Source organism: Mastomys coucha, unplaced genomic scaffold (genome assembly GCF_008632895.1).
Source record: "Mastomys coucha isolate ucsf_1 unplaced genomic scaffold, UCSF_Mcou_1 pScaffold22, whole genome shotgun sequence".
NCBI lineage: Eukaryota > Metazoa > Chordata > Mammalia > Rodentia > Muridae > Mastomys > Mastomys coucha.
In genome coordinates this window covers 45507171-45525562 of record NW_022196905.1, presented here as the reverse complement: position 1 = coordinate 45525562, position 18392 = coordinate 45507171, and the positions used below count along the sequence as shown (strand labels likewise).

Below are 18392 nucleotides of genomic sequence, written 5' to 3'. Positions count from 1 at the left end.
TCTGTGGTTCCAAATTACTACTGCATCTCCCCTTTCCAAAATCAGTTTAACAAAATACGTGCAGAGGAGCAAACCTGGGCATCCCAACCACAACGTGGAGGCAGTTTGCATACCAGCACTGAATTTCCCACGTCTGATCCTGTGTTTGTTGGTGGATGGGATGTTGAGCAATGTTGCCCAACCTCTCGGAAACAGCACGTGAATAATCCCGTAATCAGTGTAATGTATTCTGCTCTGGGAGTAATCAAGTCATTGAGCTTTGAAGTAAGATCCAATTTTTGGAAAGTGGCTGATGAATGCAGTTTCCGTATTCAGAGGAGGCTGATGTACCTGGACTATTTGGGTCTTCTGGTTGAATAAGGGGGAAAAAGCACTTGAGGAAACTCAAGTGGACTATTCTAAAAATAATCTAAGGTTCGGGATATATTTTCCTAGCGGCATAGTATGCAATTTGAGATTTTAAAATTAAACATGTCTGTGTGCTTTTGAATTTTGGATGGCTGAGCGAGAGAGCGAGCCTGCTTAGCTGGGAGGGAGGGGTGGGGGAGGTGTGGCCCCTGCTGAGTCTGAGGATCACACTTTCTCCTAGGCTGCTCTTCCTCTGGATCTTTGCAGGTAGGGTCCTTCTTGTTATTCATGTCTTAACTTAGATGTTCCTGCTTCAGACACTTCTTCCCTGAGTTTATTTCCTCTGCCCTGAGCCATAAAGCTAGAGCCACTATTTCTTGCATCTCTCTCTCTCCGTTCCATCTACCTTCTCTCTCCTTCTCTCCTTTCTTGCTCCCCCTTTCCCTTCTTTCCGTCCCTCCCTTCCTTTCTTAGCCACCCTCTTTTCTTCCCTCCCATTCCTTTCCTCGTCCTGCTTCTTTCCCTGCTTTCTTCTTTCTTTTTATGTATGTACAAGTGGGTGGGTATGGAGATCAGAGAACAGTATTCAGTGTTACATCTAAGATTCCAACCATTCTCCTCCTGCCCCCCCCCCTTTTGTTTGTCTTTGAGTTAGATCTCTAACTAATGTGGAACTCAGGGATCATCCTGTCTCCGCCTACCCAGGACTGAAGTTACTACCACACTTAGCTTATTTTATTTTCTTTTTTTTTCTTTCCACCTGAATTCAGGGTAAAAGCCAGGCCCTCATGCTTGTAAGGCAAGCACTTCAGCAATTTAGTCACCTCTTGAGTCCCTCTTAATTATCACCAAGGAAAATTCTTACATGCTTGCTCATTTAGCCTCCTCAGGAGTTGATGGGCTCCTAGAGAGAGAAACAAGGGGCTGCTCTCCCTGGTACTCAACAGTTCTTGGGGGCACTGGTGAAAAGACTGACCTACTGAATGAATGCTGGATTCTAACCCCGGGGCTCCACAATTCTGGGACACAGGCAGCTGCCTCCCCCTCTCAGGACCTTTGATAAGTGGCTCCAAAACGCTGGAAGGAAGCATTTTTCCTGTTAACTCTTCCTATCGCTATAGTGCAAACCAACCGTAGAGTTTCATACACAGGGACCAGGCTCATTAGATCTATCTAATTCCAGGTGGGAGGCCACAGCTAATTGGGCAGCGTCTCTTCTCCGGCAGGCAACAAGCTGGTTGTCAGGTGATGCGTGGCAACGCCCCTGCAAGTTAGGCTTTGTATTGCTTAAGACATTCAGCTCAAAATTAACTTGTGTTCACAGGTACGGTCTATCTTTGGTTCTCTTGGCTTAGCATTCTAAACCCCGGTCATGCTGGAGCCCTTGGAAGGTCTAGCAGTTGTCACTTAAAGTTCTCTTTTGACCACTCTCTCTTGCTTGTTTCTGCATCTTTTCATTCTACACTCTCTCTTCATCCCTTTACTTCCTTCATCTCCTCTCTCCCTTCATCTCCTCTCATAGCTTTCTTCTTCCCTCACCCTCAATCTCTTTCCCTTTTTTTATTCTGCCGCAGACAATGGAGCAGAGGCTTGCCCTGCCATGGATGCTAAGCACAGGAGGAATGAGGTCCGCCCAAGTTCTCTCTTCTAACTCATATCTGTTTCCTATTCTAATATTAGGAAAAGTATCCATGAAAATCCATCCATATAGATTTTTGTGTAAAAGTTAGAAATGTTTGGACCAATCATTGATGTTAATAAATGATTAATAAACAATTAATAATTATAAAATAATGAATATAAATAAATGAAGGGGTTTAACACCTCTTCATTTTATTCCCTACCCTTAGATATTTTGCTCATGAAAGTAATGCATGCTCTCTGAGAACCATTGAGATAATGCAACTTTGGGTGTGGCTCCAAGCTGAAGACTTTCCAGGAGTATCTAGAAGGGATGTGGCTTTCAAGGGCGTAATTAACAAAACTATTTTAAGAGGTTATTTGCTGTGGAGAGTGGGGGAATTACCTGTCCAGGGGAAAGTGAAATGTTTAAATGTTGGCATTTTCCCCGATTGCTCTGTGGTCCTAGAATAATGACTCTTTTATAAGAGAAGTAGTCCAGTGGATAGTAATCACTACTGTGAGGCTTTCTTATTTATAGGAAATATGTACAAGTGTGTGTTTTTAAAGAAAGCCACCAGAGCACGTCTGAACCAAATAGGTGCACATTTCTTAGTTTTTGTTGTTGTTGTTCTTGTTTTTGTTTTTAAAGCAGACACAATGTTTCTCCAAATCTATTCCATAGAGTAGCTATCAAATGTGATTTTTCCACATCAAAGGGTTCTGACTGATATACATTGGGGAGTCATTCTTAATGCCATTGTTGACATTCCTTGTGGGTATTGTGGTATCAAAAGAGAACATTCCTTTATTTTTTTTATTGTTTCTAGAATGTATACAACTGTGGGCTATTTTTTTTAAAGTAATATTTGTTGATGGAATTTCCAACCCCAATAATCCCATGTAAGATTATTATAATTATTATTATAATTATATATTATATTATTATTACAATCCAGTTATTGTAATTATAAGGTATATGCCTAGATTAGGCAGGTCAAACACTATACTAACTTATTCCCAAGTTATAAGACCCCTTGCTACTTGTGGTTTCTCCTGGCTACATGGTTCTGGTCCATTGCAACTTTCTCTTCCTCCTCCTCCTCCTCTTCCTCCTCCTCCTCCTTCTCCTCCTCTTCCTCCTCTTCTTCCTTCTCCTCCTCCTCCTCTTCTTCTTCCTCCTCATCCTCTTCCTCTTCCTCCTCTCCTCTCTCTCTTTCTCCTCTCTTCCTCTTTTTCCTCTCTCCCTGCCCCCACTCTCAAACCTACAGTCCCTCCTTTTCCCTCCAGTGCCCAATCATAGGCTCTATCCTTTACTGACTAGTTAACATGGGGAGAAGGTTCACATGAGATCACCTGAGTAAGTGATGGACCGCTTGTGGGGTAGGGAACAACCCTTCTTGAGGAAGCAGAATTAACATCAGAATACCAACAACATCAGGGCAACCCACAACAAATACTGAAGTAGTATTTTTCTTTGTTGGTAGTGCTGGAGTGGGGTACTCTGAGACAGGCTCACTCTCATCCTGTAGTCCAGGCTGAACTCAAACTCAAGGCAATCATCTTTCCTGAACCTCTTAAATGGTGGGATGAGATATGAGAACCCTCATGTCTGGGTTAACACTGCTAGGTTCTAAGGTCATGTAGTCTAAGATTCCTAAGGTCTATATGGCCATGAAAAACAAATACAAAAGGCAGCTCTGTTCCCCTTCCTTGTAAGGGGCCTTTGTGCTCTGCTGTCTTTTCTGTTCCTGGGTGAGAAGATGAGGGAAGCACCTGGTCTATCACTTCCTTAGCATCAGCTGCTCTGGGGGAAGGGGGCTCTCCTTGCACCCCTGCTTATGATCTACACAATAACTCTTCAGTGTCATTTTGCAGATGACCATAATGAAACTCAGAGGGGATGTAGGGCAGTGGAGGGCAGGGCAATAGTGCAAAGTCCTATGTGACTTCCATAATCTAAGGGTGCTTAAGGCATTTACATAGCATAGCATGGGATTTCCACTCAGCAATATCCAACTCTATGCTTTATATCATATCTAGATTACTAATACAATGCAAATGCTATGTCAAGAGTCATTAGATTGTAAGCCAGGTGGTCGTGGTGCACGCCTTTAATCCCAGCACTTGGGAGGCAGAGGCAGGCGGATTTCTGAGTTCGAGGCCAGCCTGGTCTACAGAATGAGCTCCAGGACAGCCAGGGCTATACAGAGAAACCCTGTCTCGAAAAAACCAAAAAAAAAAAAAAAAGAGTCATTAGATTGTATCACTGAGAGAACAAGGGAAGGGAAGCAGTTCTGTGCATATTTAGGTCTGTGATTTATTATTAAATTTATAGATATAGCATCCATGAATGTAGAAGCTGATTATATGTATGTATGTATGTATGCATGTATTGTCTATTTGTCTGCCTATCATCTGTCATCATCATCAACACCACCATCATTATCTACCTGTTATCTATTTATAATCTATCTATATATCCATCCATCCATCCATCCATCCATCTATCCATCCATCCATCCATCCATCTTCTATCTATATGCTGACTCCATGACATGAAACATAGCTGGGGCCCAGTGACAAAAATTTCTTGGCATGAAATGGAAATAAATCCTTTATGAAACATGCAAATGTCTCTGCAGTTCTTCACGTTCTCTGCTCTTTTCCAGAATGTTTGTCAATCTTGCCCATGTTTTTATTTGCTTGCTTGCTACCAGTGCCTCTTCACATCTGAATATGAGCTCTGTGTGAGGAAAGATTTCTAGGTCATTTGTCAACCACTGTAGATCTACAGTAGATGATCTGTAAATATTTGGTGGAGGGATAAACAGACTAATGCAACTTTTTACTACTACCTCAGCTTCCCGGAAGCGACTCAGATTGCTTTCTTTATTCATCTACTTCTCTCTCAGGAATGGTTAAAAACTACTTAGGGATGCAAATAAAGAAAGTCTACATTCCTAGCTATTCCATGTGGCAAACACTGAAGTGGGGCAGTGGGGCTGGATGTACTATGGAGACAGCCCTGGTCTTATCTATAGGCAGAAGTGAAGCCACAGGAACAATATAGAAGGCCATCTGCTTTGTGCTTCACCTTATGACTTCAATAGCACAGATCTTTTCTACAAAATCCCAAAGCCCCTCCAGCCCCACCTGCACCCCAAGTATCAGCTCTTCTTCCCCAGCCACACCCTGCTAGGCTCCTTAACCTGGAATAGGAAGAGATTTCATATCATTAATGTTTTCTGCAGTCCTCTACACACCATTCTTGGAAGGGCTCTTTTGATTTCGCCAGGGAGCCCGGAGGATGCAGAAAAGCAAATATACCACCTCCCACCTCCCAAGAATTCCTATCTTGTAAACCTGGTGGGCTATTGTGTGTGCTTAGGCAAGAGGAAAGCGTTAAATATGCTTTTTTTTAATCTTTGAAATTTTATAAAAATATGTTACTGTGCTTTTTGCGCCTGCCTGCCAACTCATTAGAGCTCACCCCCTCCTCCAATCTTTTCCCTTTTCCCCTCTCTGTTTCTCTCTGCACACATGCACATATCATGACTCTGTGGCAGAAGGATGATTTAGTGAAGCAAATGACAGACAGCCACCTTTGCTTCTGCAGAACCATCAGAAGAGAGCACAGGACTCTGACCCCAGGAGGAACGCTGAGCTTAGTTGAAAGGCACTCTGCCAAGATGTTTTCCCTCCCCACTGGTAGAGACAGAAAGAGCCAGCCCTGATTGGATTAGTACTGCCCACAAGCACTTTAATCTCAACTGCTGCTACCTGGGGAGGGGAGGCAGTGTCTGACTTGTGGGAGGTGGGAGGCTCTGAGATACTGAGCCTCTTAGCAGCTGGAGCACCTGCAGAGAATATTAAAGGGCTCTCTCCAGAGATAAAACAGGGGATCCCTAAGAATGAGTCTGTGGATGGTCTGGATCCTGTGGGTTATAATTGTTAAAACAGACTTTGAACACACACAGCCTGGTGGTGATGGGTTGTACATCAGGAGAAGATTCTATTGAGAGGATGAATGGAAGCTTGAAACGGTTAGATATGAGGGGGTTGAGGCAAGAGCTCAGTCAGTGAAGTGCTGGCTTTGCAATTATGGAGACCTGAGTGTGATACCCAGGACCTAGATAAAAAGGCAGGCATGTTGATGAGCACTTATAATCCCAAAGCTGGTGAGCTGGTAAAAAAATGAATCCTGGAAGGTCACTGGCCAGTCATCCCAGCCTCCTTGTGAGTCCCAGGCTGGTGACAGATACCATCTCTCAAAAAACAGGCTGTGCAGCTACTGAGGAAGGCTATCTAAGGTTGTTCTCTCACCCCCCCCCACATGCATGCACACAGGATCACACACACACACACACACACACACACACACAAAGAGACGAAGAGCTACACTTTACATTGGGTGTGAAGGTAAGAAGATGGAGGTAAAAATAATAATGCTGAGTTATAAAGAGGCTCTCTCTGAACAGCCAGAAACAATAAGCTAGAAGGAGGAAAGAATAGGAGAAAGAATGAATGAGAGAGAAACAATGAGAAAAAAAATGAAACACAATCAAAAGAATTTGTCTAATTATATACTGGTGTCTAATGTTAAAGTAGTTGAATTAATGAAAGGGTCTTCTAGGAACACAGTTCATTTCTTAGACCTTTTTGAATAAATAAATAAAATAAAATATAAATAAATAAATCACAAGAGCTATACAAAGCGAGATTACAAGTATATACAAAGCAAAACAGCATAATAGAATACATTCTCTGACCAAGTGGGATAGACAGTCTGTGTAGAGGAAGGTTGTCAGAACGACTTGAGTTGTGACTGAACAAGGAGAGGTAGAGACTCTAAAGGCTGGACCACTTGTCCTTTAGGCTGAGGGAGAGAAAGATGCCAGGACTGAGATTAAAGAAGCTGGTTCATTGGGCAACACAGAGAGTACATGGCATTGGTGTCTGCGATGGATTTTTAGCAATGAGTAATACAGGCTCTCTTCTACAGAGAGAAGAGTAATAACTGGAACATTTTTGACTATGTAGGGACTTTTCCAGCAGGATGAAAGGCTGGGAAGTGGGGAATGGTCTTCTGACTCCTCGAGAAATTCTTCTCTCTCTCTGCCTCTCTGCCTCTCTGCCTCTGTCTCTCTGTCTCTCTGTATCTCTCTCTCTCTCCCTTTCTCCCCCCTCGCTCTCCAAATTCTCAAAGTATTTAATCTCCATTTTGAGGACAATATACTTTGTAAAGGATTTGTTTATTTTAATTGTGTGTGTGTATGAGTGTTTTGCTGACCATGTATGTGCAGTGCCCACAGATGTCAGGAAAAGGCAATAGATCTCTTGGAACTGGAGTCATAGATGACTGTGAGCCACTGTATGGATGGTGGGGACCAAACCTGTGTCTTCCAAAAGAACAGCAAGGACTGCTAACTGCTGAACCATCTCTTGAGTTTCTAATATACTTTAAAACATATTCTTCACTTATTCATTGAAGGTTTTATAGATACACACAATGTATTTTGATCATACCCATCTCCACTTCTCTTTTTCTCTTGGACACCCCACCTTCCAACATTTCCCCCTTCCAACTTCATTTCCTTTAAAAAAATCTAATTAGTTCAGTTAGTGCTATTTCCATGCACTCTGGGGTGGGGCTATTTACTGGAACATGGACAGCTGTCTAAGTAGCTTTAACTATCAATTCAACATAATCCAGAGTCACCAGGGAAGGAGTCTTGACTATGGGATTGCCCAGATCGGATTGACTGGTGAACAATGTCTTGATGTCCCTTTTAGCAGTAGTAGCATTGCCTCAGCAGGTTGTTCTGGGCTGTATTGGGAAGCTAGATAAGCATGGGTCTGTATTCAAGCGTGCAACCATTGTTTCTCTGTGGTTTCTGCTTTAAATTTCTGCTTGACTTCCTGTCTTGACTTCTCTCAATGGCAGATTGTGACCTGGACGTGTAAGCCCAAAACAATTCCTTCATTTCCTGAGTTGCTACTTGCCAGTGTTTTATTAGAGCAACTGCAAGGTAACTAGAACAGAAATCTACTAGTGGCCATATTCCTGAAGAAAAAAATGCCTCTTCATCCTCTGATAGGCACCAGCTCCCAGTAGCTCCTCAATTAGGAGTGGGTCTTGTGAGCTCCTCCGCTAGCTTGATCTTGTTGTGGCAGGCCTGTGCTGGCAACCACAGATGGTGTGAGTTCCTGAGTCAATGGCCTTGTCATATGCAGAAGACACTGATCTCCAGGGATGCTCTTTAATCTCTGTCTCTCCCAAGTTTTCTGCCATTTCTTCCTTAATGTCTTCTTAGCCTTGGGTGTGTGAGGGATGGGATGGTGGAAGTCCAGTTAGAACTGAGCACTGGAATAGTTCTTATGAAATCAAATCAGGAGTATGGGCAGGGCCAGATCTCCTGAGAATGGGAATGTCCCATCCTTCTGGGTTCAGGAGATGTACACCCATGAGTTAAGTGGGAAAAGTTACCCAGGAGTTGCAAGGTGGAAATCCATAACTATTATTTTTGTGGCCTCTAGCTATAAAAGCTAGCAGGTGAAGATAGTCTAGAGACCCAAAGTGAGGAAAATGACATTTTAGCATTTTTGTCAGGTAGGCAATTTAAAAATAAACTTGAATTCAATGTATACCATTAATGCTAGAGGTTGTGTTATAACGATGCCAAAATGCCTTCTTCTTACTGGCAGGTAAAAGTAAAAAACTATGTTGTAGGGGGTGGGGAACCTTATATAGAACAGGCTTATGTGACTGTGACAGCAGCCTACAAAGCCACTGAAATCAAACCAAGACTGCGGCCCTGCAGAATTAGCACTGTAACCTATGTCAGAGACTTGCTATTATCCTAATATCAGCTTTTGGATTCTGTCCAGTCCCATTAGTAATTCCCATGTTGATCGCTCTGTTACTCGTGAACGTTAATTGCTTCTAAATCTCTTTGGATGTTCAGATGCTTGGAAAAAAATTCTGACTGGCAAAGGTGCGAGTTTTATTAATGTGGAAGCAAACAGGAAATCTGTTTAGAGACCTGAATGAAGAGTCTGTGACTGAAGAGCCCGTGAGTGGCAGAGGTGGCAATGCTCTTCAAATGTTTGTCACATGTTAGCAGTGTGAGAGTGGGGGGGGGTATGGGGCACAGCTCAGCAGAGATATCTGTGGTGTTCCTTTAAAGCTTGAATGCATTTAGATAAGCCTAGGTGATCAAATTGTGCCCCCAAGGATCTCCTGCTTCACTTGGTATGGAATGGTGACCTTGGGACCTTTGAGGTAAATTTGTGCTTAGTTAGAACTATTAAGTCAAGAAATGCAAAAAGGTTTGGATATGATTTGGTCTGTCACTGATCTCCTTCGCTTCTGAAATAGGAGGAAGCAGGGAAATTTGCACTGGCAGCTTCCATACTTCACTTACTGGGAAACAAAGGGCAAGGGAGAGAAAGAGGAGAGGGTGCAGGTTGCAAAGAGGCATTGAAGAGTGGCCAAGCAAGGGAATCACTCAACTTTTGTTCCAGTGATCAAGAGAAGAGGAAACAAAAAGATAAAATGGATGCTTATTATACTTTGTTTTGGCACCATCTTCATGAATGTTAATGAAGTTTCCATTTATTCTGTTGGGTGGTGCAAAAAACAAATCTGTTATTTAGTATTGACATTCCTTCTTTACCAATTACAACTGTACCCCAGTGAGAGGGAAAAGAGGTGGATCCGAAAGGAGACCCAGGACTAATTATGCTTTATTGATTATGCATATGGTTTCTTTTGGTCCTACATTTAGCAGAGAACAAATATAGCTTGCTTGGTTTCTGTTGTAGTAGGCAGACATAGAAAAACAAAGAGATGGGTCATATACAAACAGGGACATGGTGAGTCAGAAAGAAAGAGAAGACAGGAAGGAAAAAAGTGTGTGATGGGTTGCAACTCCTCTAGATGTGGTTGGAGGTAGGTTCAGGGAGTGGGTCTTTGGGCAGTGATTCTATGAAGGAGATGGTTAATCCACAGTGGCTCTGTAGCAGAGAAACAGATGGGAAGAGAGTCTGGAATGGGAAGGTACTTGAATATCTGAGGAGAAAAGAAATCACTGTTGCATGGTTGGGTACAGAGAAGGTCACGTGAGACTGCGATCCTGAAATGTGTGCTGGGAGACTCTAGATTCATATTTTCTAAGAAAACCTATGTTTTATCATTTCTGATAGCATGGCATATATATAGAACCCAGATTCATCTTTTTCAAGAATTTTCCCTAAAGATTTTTTCCTCTTTCCAAGACAAGTGTCCATGGCTTACTAAGAGGGTCCAGAAACTGACAGGACATTCTGGACGGTTTGTGGTCATAGTGATTGCATCTGCATTAACATCACCAAACCACAGGATAAAAAATTTCCTCATGGCAAGACCTGTACCATCCACATTGTTGTGTCTTTCAAGAAGCCACATTTGAAGATGAACTCCTTGTAGTAGCAACCAAATAAATGTCTTATTTTGATGTGTGAACAATGGCCCATGAGTGGTAGAAAAGATGTGATGTCTTAGAAAGATTTGTTAAAAATACATCCTTCTAAAAATGTTGTTGTGAGATCACATTTGAAGCATTCTGACTCCCTTGGAATGCACTTTAAACACAAGTCCATATGCTGAAATGTGAACATACGTACAACGAACTGAGCAGTGGAAACATTCTTTTCAGGCCAAATTTCTGTTAGATGGTTGCATGTTGTCTGCTTTATCCTCCCTCCATGTTTTAAACAGAACATGAGGAAGCATATCCTACCCTCTCAAGGAATTAAAGGGATGTCGGGGTCTGGCTTCATGATAATTCAGGTCTCTCCTCACTGCTGCTTACCTGGGGTAACTGTGTGGAAGCTGAGATTGTGTTAAGAATTGAATGAGGATCTCAGTCTCCGGGGGAGGAATGGGTGATAGTCTTATGCTGTGATATGGAAGACCTAAGTTATCACTCTGTCCTTCTCCCCTGCCCCACTTCACTGTCAGAGCCCTATAATGTGCCCCCTTGTTTTATTTCAATGTCCACATCTGCAAAGTGAGGGTAACACAAACCTACCCTCTTCCTTTCAGGTTTTTTGCGAAAATCAGTGAACTAATATTGGTAAAATTGGAGCCCCATGGATGAAGGGTACTTTGTAAGTATAACACATTCTTGTCATGTTCTTTTCTATTGCTCCAAACTGCAAATACCAGATGTCTGTTTTTGCTGTATCAGGAATTCAGTAACACCATGTTTCACACCCAGATATTGATAACCTGACTGTCTTTGAGGAATTTAATGTTTCTGACCTCTCAAGTGTTTTATCTACATGTTGGATGTAGAAAAATGCACCTTCTATAAAACTGTAAATTTGTATAAAGTTGACTAGATAATTTGGAATAATAAATGTCTGCACAGTGTGTAAAAATGTTGCTATAAACTCTTGATATAAATTCCAGGTGTTTTTATCTCTCTCTCCTCACTGCTCTCTCCACACCCCCCCATCAGTTACACTGAGCTTGTGTTTAAAGCCCTCAGTTTGTATTTTGGAGGAGGGGCTGGTTTCAATAAGGGTGAGTGACATGTAGATGACAAATGTCAACTAGATGGTTTGCTAATATTGTGTTTCCAGACTTGTGGAGAGGAGGCCAACAGAACGGTGAGCTGGGTACAGACCACCCCCTCATACCATGTGTTATTGATTAGGTGACTTAAAGTTGCCTCTTATCCCTTAGATGGCAAAGGTTTCAAAGCCACATAGCCCCAGTGAATGGGCAGAAGTAGGATCGTCTCCAGCAGCTATTTCACATGAGTTTCTTTTGTAATGGTAGCACGAGGTACCTGAATGAACCAGCATCCTAGAAGTGACATTTGACCATGGCCTAGCTGGGTATGTCTCCACTATTTAACCCATGAAAGTTTCCTTGGAAAAAGTAGATGGTACCCTTAAAAATCCCCTAACCCAAAAGGATTTGGAAACTTCCTGGAGTCTATTCTAATGCCCAGCTGTGGGATTCAAGTATGAGGTTGTAGAGCTTACATCTGTTGGCCAATTCTAAGGACTTCATCCCTCCATTGCTTGAGCACCCCCAGAGGGGCAGAAATTTTACCAATAGCATCATTGTTCCCTAGTCGATGACAAGTCCATCCTTTATGTACCTTCCCTGAATTGAATCTTAATTTTACTGTCTATCTCCACAAACAAACAAACAAACAAATAAACAAATATTCGCCCTTAAACATGAAACTCTTTCAAATATTTATAGTAGCACCTGCAGGTCCGTTAAGGGTAGTCTCAGGTTAATTTCTGTCCATAAGGGGACTCACAGTAAAAGTCTTCAAAGCCTGCCCCTTTGGAAAGGTTCTCATCTATTCATATCTTTCTTAACAAGCAGCACTGAGAGTTTACCTTCTCCAGGCCCCATTCTGCACCTCAGAGTCAAGAGAGCTAGTCAAAGGTGGAAGAGAGCTACCTCAGAAGATGCCGTCTGGAACCAGGTGTGCCCTCGGATTGCTTTGAGCATCAGGATGCAAGGCTCACAGCCCTCTGTGCAGTGCAGATGACTGACAGGGAGAAAGTTGTTTTGGTTAATAATACAATCTGCTTGCCTCCTGTAGACACAGCAGTAGCTTACTAATTCGTTAGAAGTGAATTAAGGTTGTTTACTGATGTTTTAAAGTAACTGTCAGAGTGAAAAAAAAAGTTCACGCTAAATGAGACCACTCACCTACTTCAGAGTTGTTGTTTATTTTAAGCGGAGTGCATAAATAATATATTGAGATCCAAAGGGTGATTTCAAGCATTAGAACACGAAGCTTCCTGTTTACTAACTGTCATTGGGCTGAAGAGAATTTAAACAGCTCTGAACCTTTTTGTCTGCGGATGCAAAGCATGAAATTAACTTTCATTTCATAGTTAGCAGAAATCATGATGATGGTGTCTTGTTGTCCTGTCTCCTGCCTATCTGGGTCTTTTTTTTTTTTCTTTCTTTTTTTGCTATGCAAGTCAGGCTTTGGCAGCAAAATGATTTTTATGTCTACTTTCAAACAAGACCCCTCTATTCCCCTCCACAAAATAAGCAGAGACCTGTCTGAACCATTCTGTTGGCTTGCTCTAGATAGAAAGAGGCATAGAGGAAATATGCTAACCTGGCTTCCAGGGGTACAAGTTCTGAGTGTTGGTGGGCCTGTCTGAAATCCCCCTCTCCATTAGAAGATTTGGAATAATAGCATATACTTCCATTGAGTATATACGTCTATTGAGTATATACTTCCATGGGAGCATATACTCAAGCTCCCATGAGGTCATTGTGATATGACTTTAAGAGGTCAGGTGTCATAGGTAAGTGACTTGATATCAACTGCTGACATTGTTAAAGCTGGATGCTAAAACAAGTGAAGTTCATATACTAGCTCATCATATCTCAGCTGTCCTGTGGCATAGGAGCTGTTAAGATACCAAATCTTACCACTCCCAAACCAAAGCAGAGGCAAATAATATAGCTCATCTCACTGGTTCTGTGGTTAATTTCAAATGAGAAGTTATCAGGGTCTAGAGTCTGTTTTTTACTAGTATCTTTTGGGGAGGAAGGGCTGAGGTTTCCTCTGTGAGACGATACCTCTCAGTCATACACAAGGAAATGAGACATCCCCTCTAAAGGCCTGGACCACATTCAGGCTGAGAAAACATAAGAACAGCTTCTCCATCATCAGGGAGAGCTCCTGTTAGGCAGGGATGTAGCAGACTGTATGGGTTAATTATGTTTTATGGGTAAACAGCCTGGTGATTCTTAGCTGAAAAGCTCTAAATGAAAAGACCTATTACTTGTAAATGCTCCCAGAAACAAGAAATTTGATTCCCTTTCTGTCCCCTTAAACTCAAAAGTGTGATAGTCTATTTGGAGTATTGGGAGAGTGTTAGAGAATGAATAGAAAATGTATGGAATGTTTAATTTCGCATGATTGCATTTCACATTTGCTGTAGCAACGGCAGCATCAGAGAACACCTATTTTTGATGCTTTGATGGTGTGCTCCAGGCTTTACAGCCTGATTTATGAACTTTGTGGGATAAATTCTTATTAAGCAAATGAACAGAAATGTATTTGTGTTCACATCGCTGAAAACATGCAATTTGTACAACCACTTTTTAAAATTTCTGTTTACACTATATTTATTGGAATTTGGAAAGAGAAAGGGAGCCTAAAGCACTTCATGGGAGAAAACGATGTGACTTTGGTGGACATTTCTCCCCCTGAATATGTTTCGTTTGTACTGGGGTTAAATTTGGACTGGCAAACAATGAGGGTCTGGCTTGCTTTGTATTTCTGAATGAAGCAGTTCAAAAATAGAATCATTTCTATAATCCAGAGAAATGGATGGACTCCTGAGAAGTAATCAACTAAGGGAAAGAATAAATTTTGTTCTTCCAAATTGCCTGAGTCTCAAGCAACTACGGCTGCGCTTTAGCATTTGTTAATACAGTACGATAATTGCATAATTAAATACACTATGGAATTCCAATAATTGGAAACTTGGTTTCCTCGTCACAACACACAACTTGCTGAGTCTGAAAAGCACAGGCAGTATTTTCAAACGTGAGGACTATTCTTTCCCGATATGTCCTCTTGCAGCTCCTCTCGCGGTTCTGAGACTCATCCCTTACAGGTTATTTTTAGTCCGTTGGATTTAGAAAGGTGTATTGAAACAGGAAGTCCGAAAGTCTGGCTTGCCTGCCCAGGCCATGCGGGTTGCGAATTGCTTCTCTGAAAGTCCCCTTGGTGATATTTAGATAAAGTGACCTGAACATGTTCAAACTTAGGAAGCTCCATTCTGTGTCTAGTTGGGAAGTAGCTCAGTGGAGTCTCCTGGAGGTCAAATCTGATATGACTTCTTTTTGTGTGGCTGATAAAAATAGCTTTTTCTTTTTGCTTACTGGGAAAAGGAGTTTTTACTAGTCACATCTTGGTGTGAGGTCTAATTAAGTTAATATATGGAAAGACCTTAGGGAAGCACAGGTACATCATAAGTCTCTAATAGATAGTGGCTATGTTAATCAGGCAATCTAGGTTAATCCATGCGAACTATAGCAAATCCTGGAGTAAAAAGTGAATAAAGAGACTTAAGTTTCACCACCCAAGAAATATTTGATGAATCCTTCAGGTACCACTATCCTGGATGTCAAAGAAACAAAGATTAGGTAGTACCAACTCTTTGACTTATAATCAACTTTTTGACTTATCGAATCAATTGAATTGGGTAGAAACATGAAAGACATCTATAATGATCATGACAGTGACAAAAAAAATATATCAAAATGGCACCTAGTGAATAGCAGAGATATTTTTGATGGTAGGAACTGGCCTGTCTTCTGTGTATCTTGAATCTCATAAAGATACAATTTGACTTCTTACCCTTTAGTTTGGAATTCAGATCAGTGTAGGAACACAGAGTGGATTTCTAACACTGGGTAGTTTCTTAGCACCAAGTGGACTCATTGGGTAAATAACACCAGCAAATTGGGCTTTACGGAGTCAAGAGTGGTTGCCCCAGGCAGTCTGTGAGTATAGATGCATTTGCTCTTGTTGGCTCCTAGGGTAAGCCCTAAGCAAGTGCGGTGCATCATAGGTACTAGACTATTAACGCGGCTGTCATCATAAGGATCAGACGAGCGCTTCCTTAGTCTTTGAAACTTCAATACTCGTGTCCCACACTGAGACCCACATTTGGTTGAATCCAATGGCTTCACTCTTGTTCATGTCTGACTAAGCCTTCTTGTGTATATATATATATATATATATATATATATATATATATATATATATATATATATATATATATATATATACATATATATATATATATATATATATATGAACTTTCCCCCCTTTATTTTGAAGAACTTGAAACCTATGGAAGTTGACAGACTAGCCCCCAGGGAGATTTCTAACCCATATCTACCAACTACTGATATTGTGTCTTTTTTCCTACATATACAACTGTGAACCTTGTTCTAATTCCCAGCATTTACATCTCCCCACCACCGTAGCTTCCAAACAACCTTTCCACCTTCTGACTTCATAACTGTAATGTTAAATTTACCTTCTAAATTCTGTGTTTCCAACTTATAAGTGTTGGAAAGAAAGTCAATAGCAACATTAAAAGAACTTTTTTTACAATTTAAAAAAAATCCCACAGTTTAAAACCTACTTCTTAAATCTTATTTTTAGATAGCATACCAACATACTAAGAATGTGGTCAATATAAGATAACTAAAACTTAAAGGTTAGAAGATTTTTCTGGATACTGTGACATTCTCTTCTACAGAGGAGTTTTTTTTTTTTTTTTTAAGACAAATTCCCTTGGCCATGGTTTTCATGCGAGCCTTTCAAAAGTAGATGGTAGTGTAATTATTAGTACAGAGATTGCTATTTCCCACAATTGGAATATTCACTGTTTAAGAGGTGACTTTTCAAACATACCACAGTGGCTCTGCTGTAAATTGGGGAGATAGTCTCAAACTATACTATGGTTTTGGATGACACTGACTAATTAATATGAGTCCCCCATCCCTTTTTCTGATAGCCTTGACCATTTGTTAAAAATAAGGTATCTGTCACAAAGTATGACCAGATGTGCCAGACAGCTATGCCATTGTTCTTGGCCAAAGATATGGTGAAGGGTGTGTTGATGGGGACCAGAGACGAAGGAGGGAAATCCTGGTGATTCTCTCAGGCCCATAAAAGAACTCGGAGATGATATGCTTCATTTTGGGCATCTGCCTAACAAACAGTTTGCAAGAAAGTGTGCTATAGCTACAGAAAAAACATTTTAGACGTCACGCCATTAGTTTGGTAGAAGAAGAAATCGGAGATCTTCATCCAGCCATGTCGGTTGGCAGTGAAAAGAGAGAGCTGTCAAATTGAAGGGTGGGAGAGGTTGGAAAAAGCATGAGAAGCAGACCTAAGAACCAGAGTCCTGCTGTACTTGGGAGTGTTAAGCAGGGTCAAAAGCCTGTACATCCCCTAAGGCGGTGGTTCTTAAATTGGAATGATTCCTGCCCTTTAACCCAGAGGTTCTGATTCAATAGATCTGGGGAAGGACTTGGGAGTCAGGGGTTTTAACAGTCACCCTGCACCACTCGGAGAAAGCTTGCCCTGCGGTCATGTTTACATCACAGAACATGACAGTATTTGGTGTTGTTAAAGATGACCAGAGTTGTAAAGAAACTGTTTAGTCTAGTGTATTGTGAACCTTTCTGAAAATCAGGAAAATTTTAGAACGGTTTGCTTCCAAAACGCATAGAGTAGGAATAGTTACTCTGAATAATGGGGGTGGATCACAGGGCAGACAAACAGCTACAGAATTATGTTATAGTGTAGAGTTACCAAGTCCTGGGGGAGAAGTGCACCTGGTAGGGGAGAGATGGAGGCTGCATCCAGCTAGGCTTTGGAGTGAGCTCTTGGCAGAGGGAATTTATAATAATGTCAATGAAATGGGCACAGACTTTAGCGTCAGACACCCTGGGTTGCAATTCTGACTCTCTGGTTAGAAGTGGTGGGAACTGCTCTTTAAGCCAGGGCTTTCCTCTTAGGGTCAGCATGAAGACTCAAGTAGATGATATGTGAGGCGTACTGAGCACAGCACTTCCTAGTTAAGTGCTCAGGAAGTTGCAGCAGTCACTCTTGTGTTTAAGTTTTTCCGTCAGTGGCAAATGGGCTCTTGATTGGCTCTGGCTTTGGTTCAAGCAGGAGAATGGCTCCAACTAATACACCAAGGAGAAATCACAATGTCAGCAAACCCCCGAGGTAAAGGATGACAGACCGTCTTATGCTTAGTGTTTCCAAAAGTTTTATTCATATCAGGGGACAGTCTAGGTGGCACAAACCTTTTACAAATATTACTGAAGCAGAGAAAATTTAAGTTGCCCAACACCAGAAAGCTAGCAGGGGCAGATCTATTTTCCTGATTGCTTTGCTATGCTGTTTTATTAATAATGATTCTACCCACAGCATAGAAAAAAATATGGCGGAATTGATATTGGTGTTTATGACGATGGTAACGTTTTACAAGTAAAACTTTTTATTTTACAAAGTAACTTGATTTAGTGAGCCATATGAGATGAAGAATGGAGGGAGCAATCAGAGGTGATGAAAGTCCTATGGGTGCTCCCCAAACGAATGGCCTGGGAAGTTCCGGAGCAGTGAATGATAGTGGCAGGGATAGATTGGGGATCCCAGGGGACCTGCTATGTTGTGTCCTCTAACTTGCTGTCATGTGTTAGTAACAGCAATAAATTCTTTAACTCTGGATGCAGAGGAAGTAGTTCATCCTGGCTGGAAGCATGGAGAAGGACCTTGGAGCTTGAGTGAAGTTCATTTCTATTCTCCATGTGCCACTGGGAGGCACAGAAATCCTCCCATGGCCTT

The 18392-nt window shown here is 41.6% G+C and overlaps 1 protein-coding gene across 1 annotated transcript in view; it reads left to right on the top strand.

The window, feature by feature from the left end:
• Ppargc1a (PPARG coactivator 1 alpha) overlaps window positions 1-18392 on the top strand; it is a 657537-nt gene that overhangs the window by 185433 nt on the left and 453712 nt on the right. Inside the window, exon 2 of the mRNA XM_031342259.1 lies at window positions 11057-11121. Within this exon, the coding sequence (XP_031198119.1) occupies window positions 11104-11121 (18 nt within the window). The 5' untranslated portion in view covers window positions 11057-11103. The remainder of the gene's footprint in view (window positions 1-11056; window positions 11122-18392) is intronic.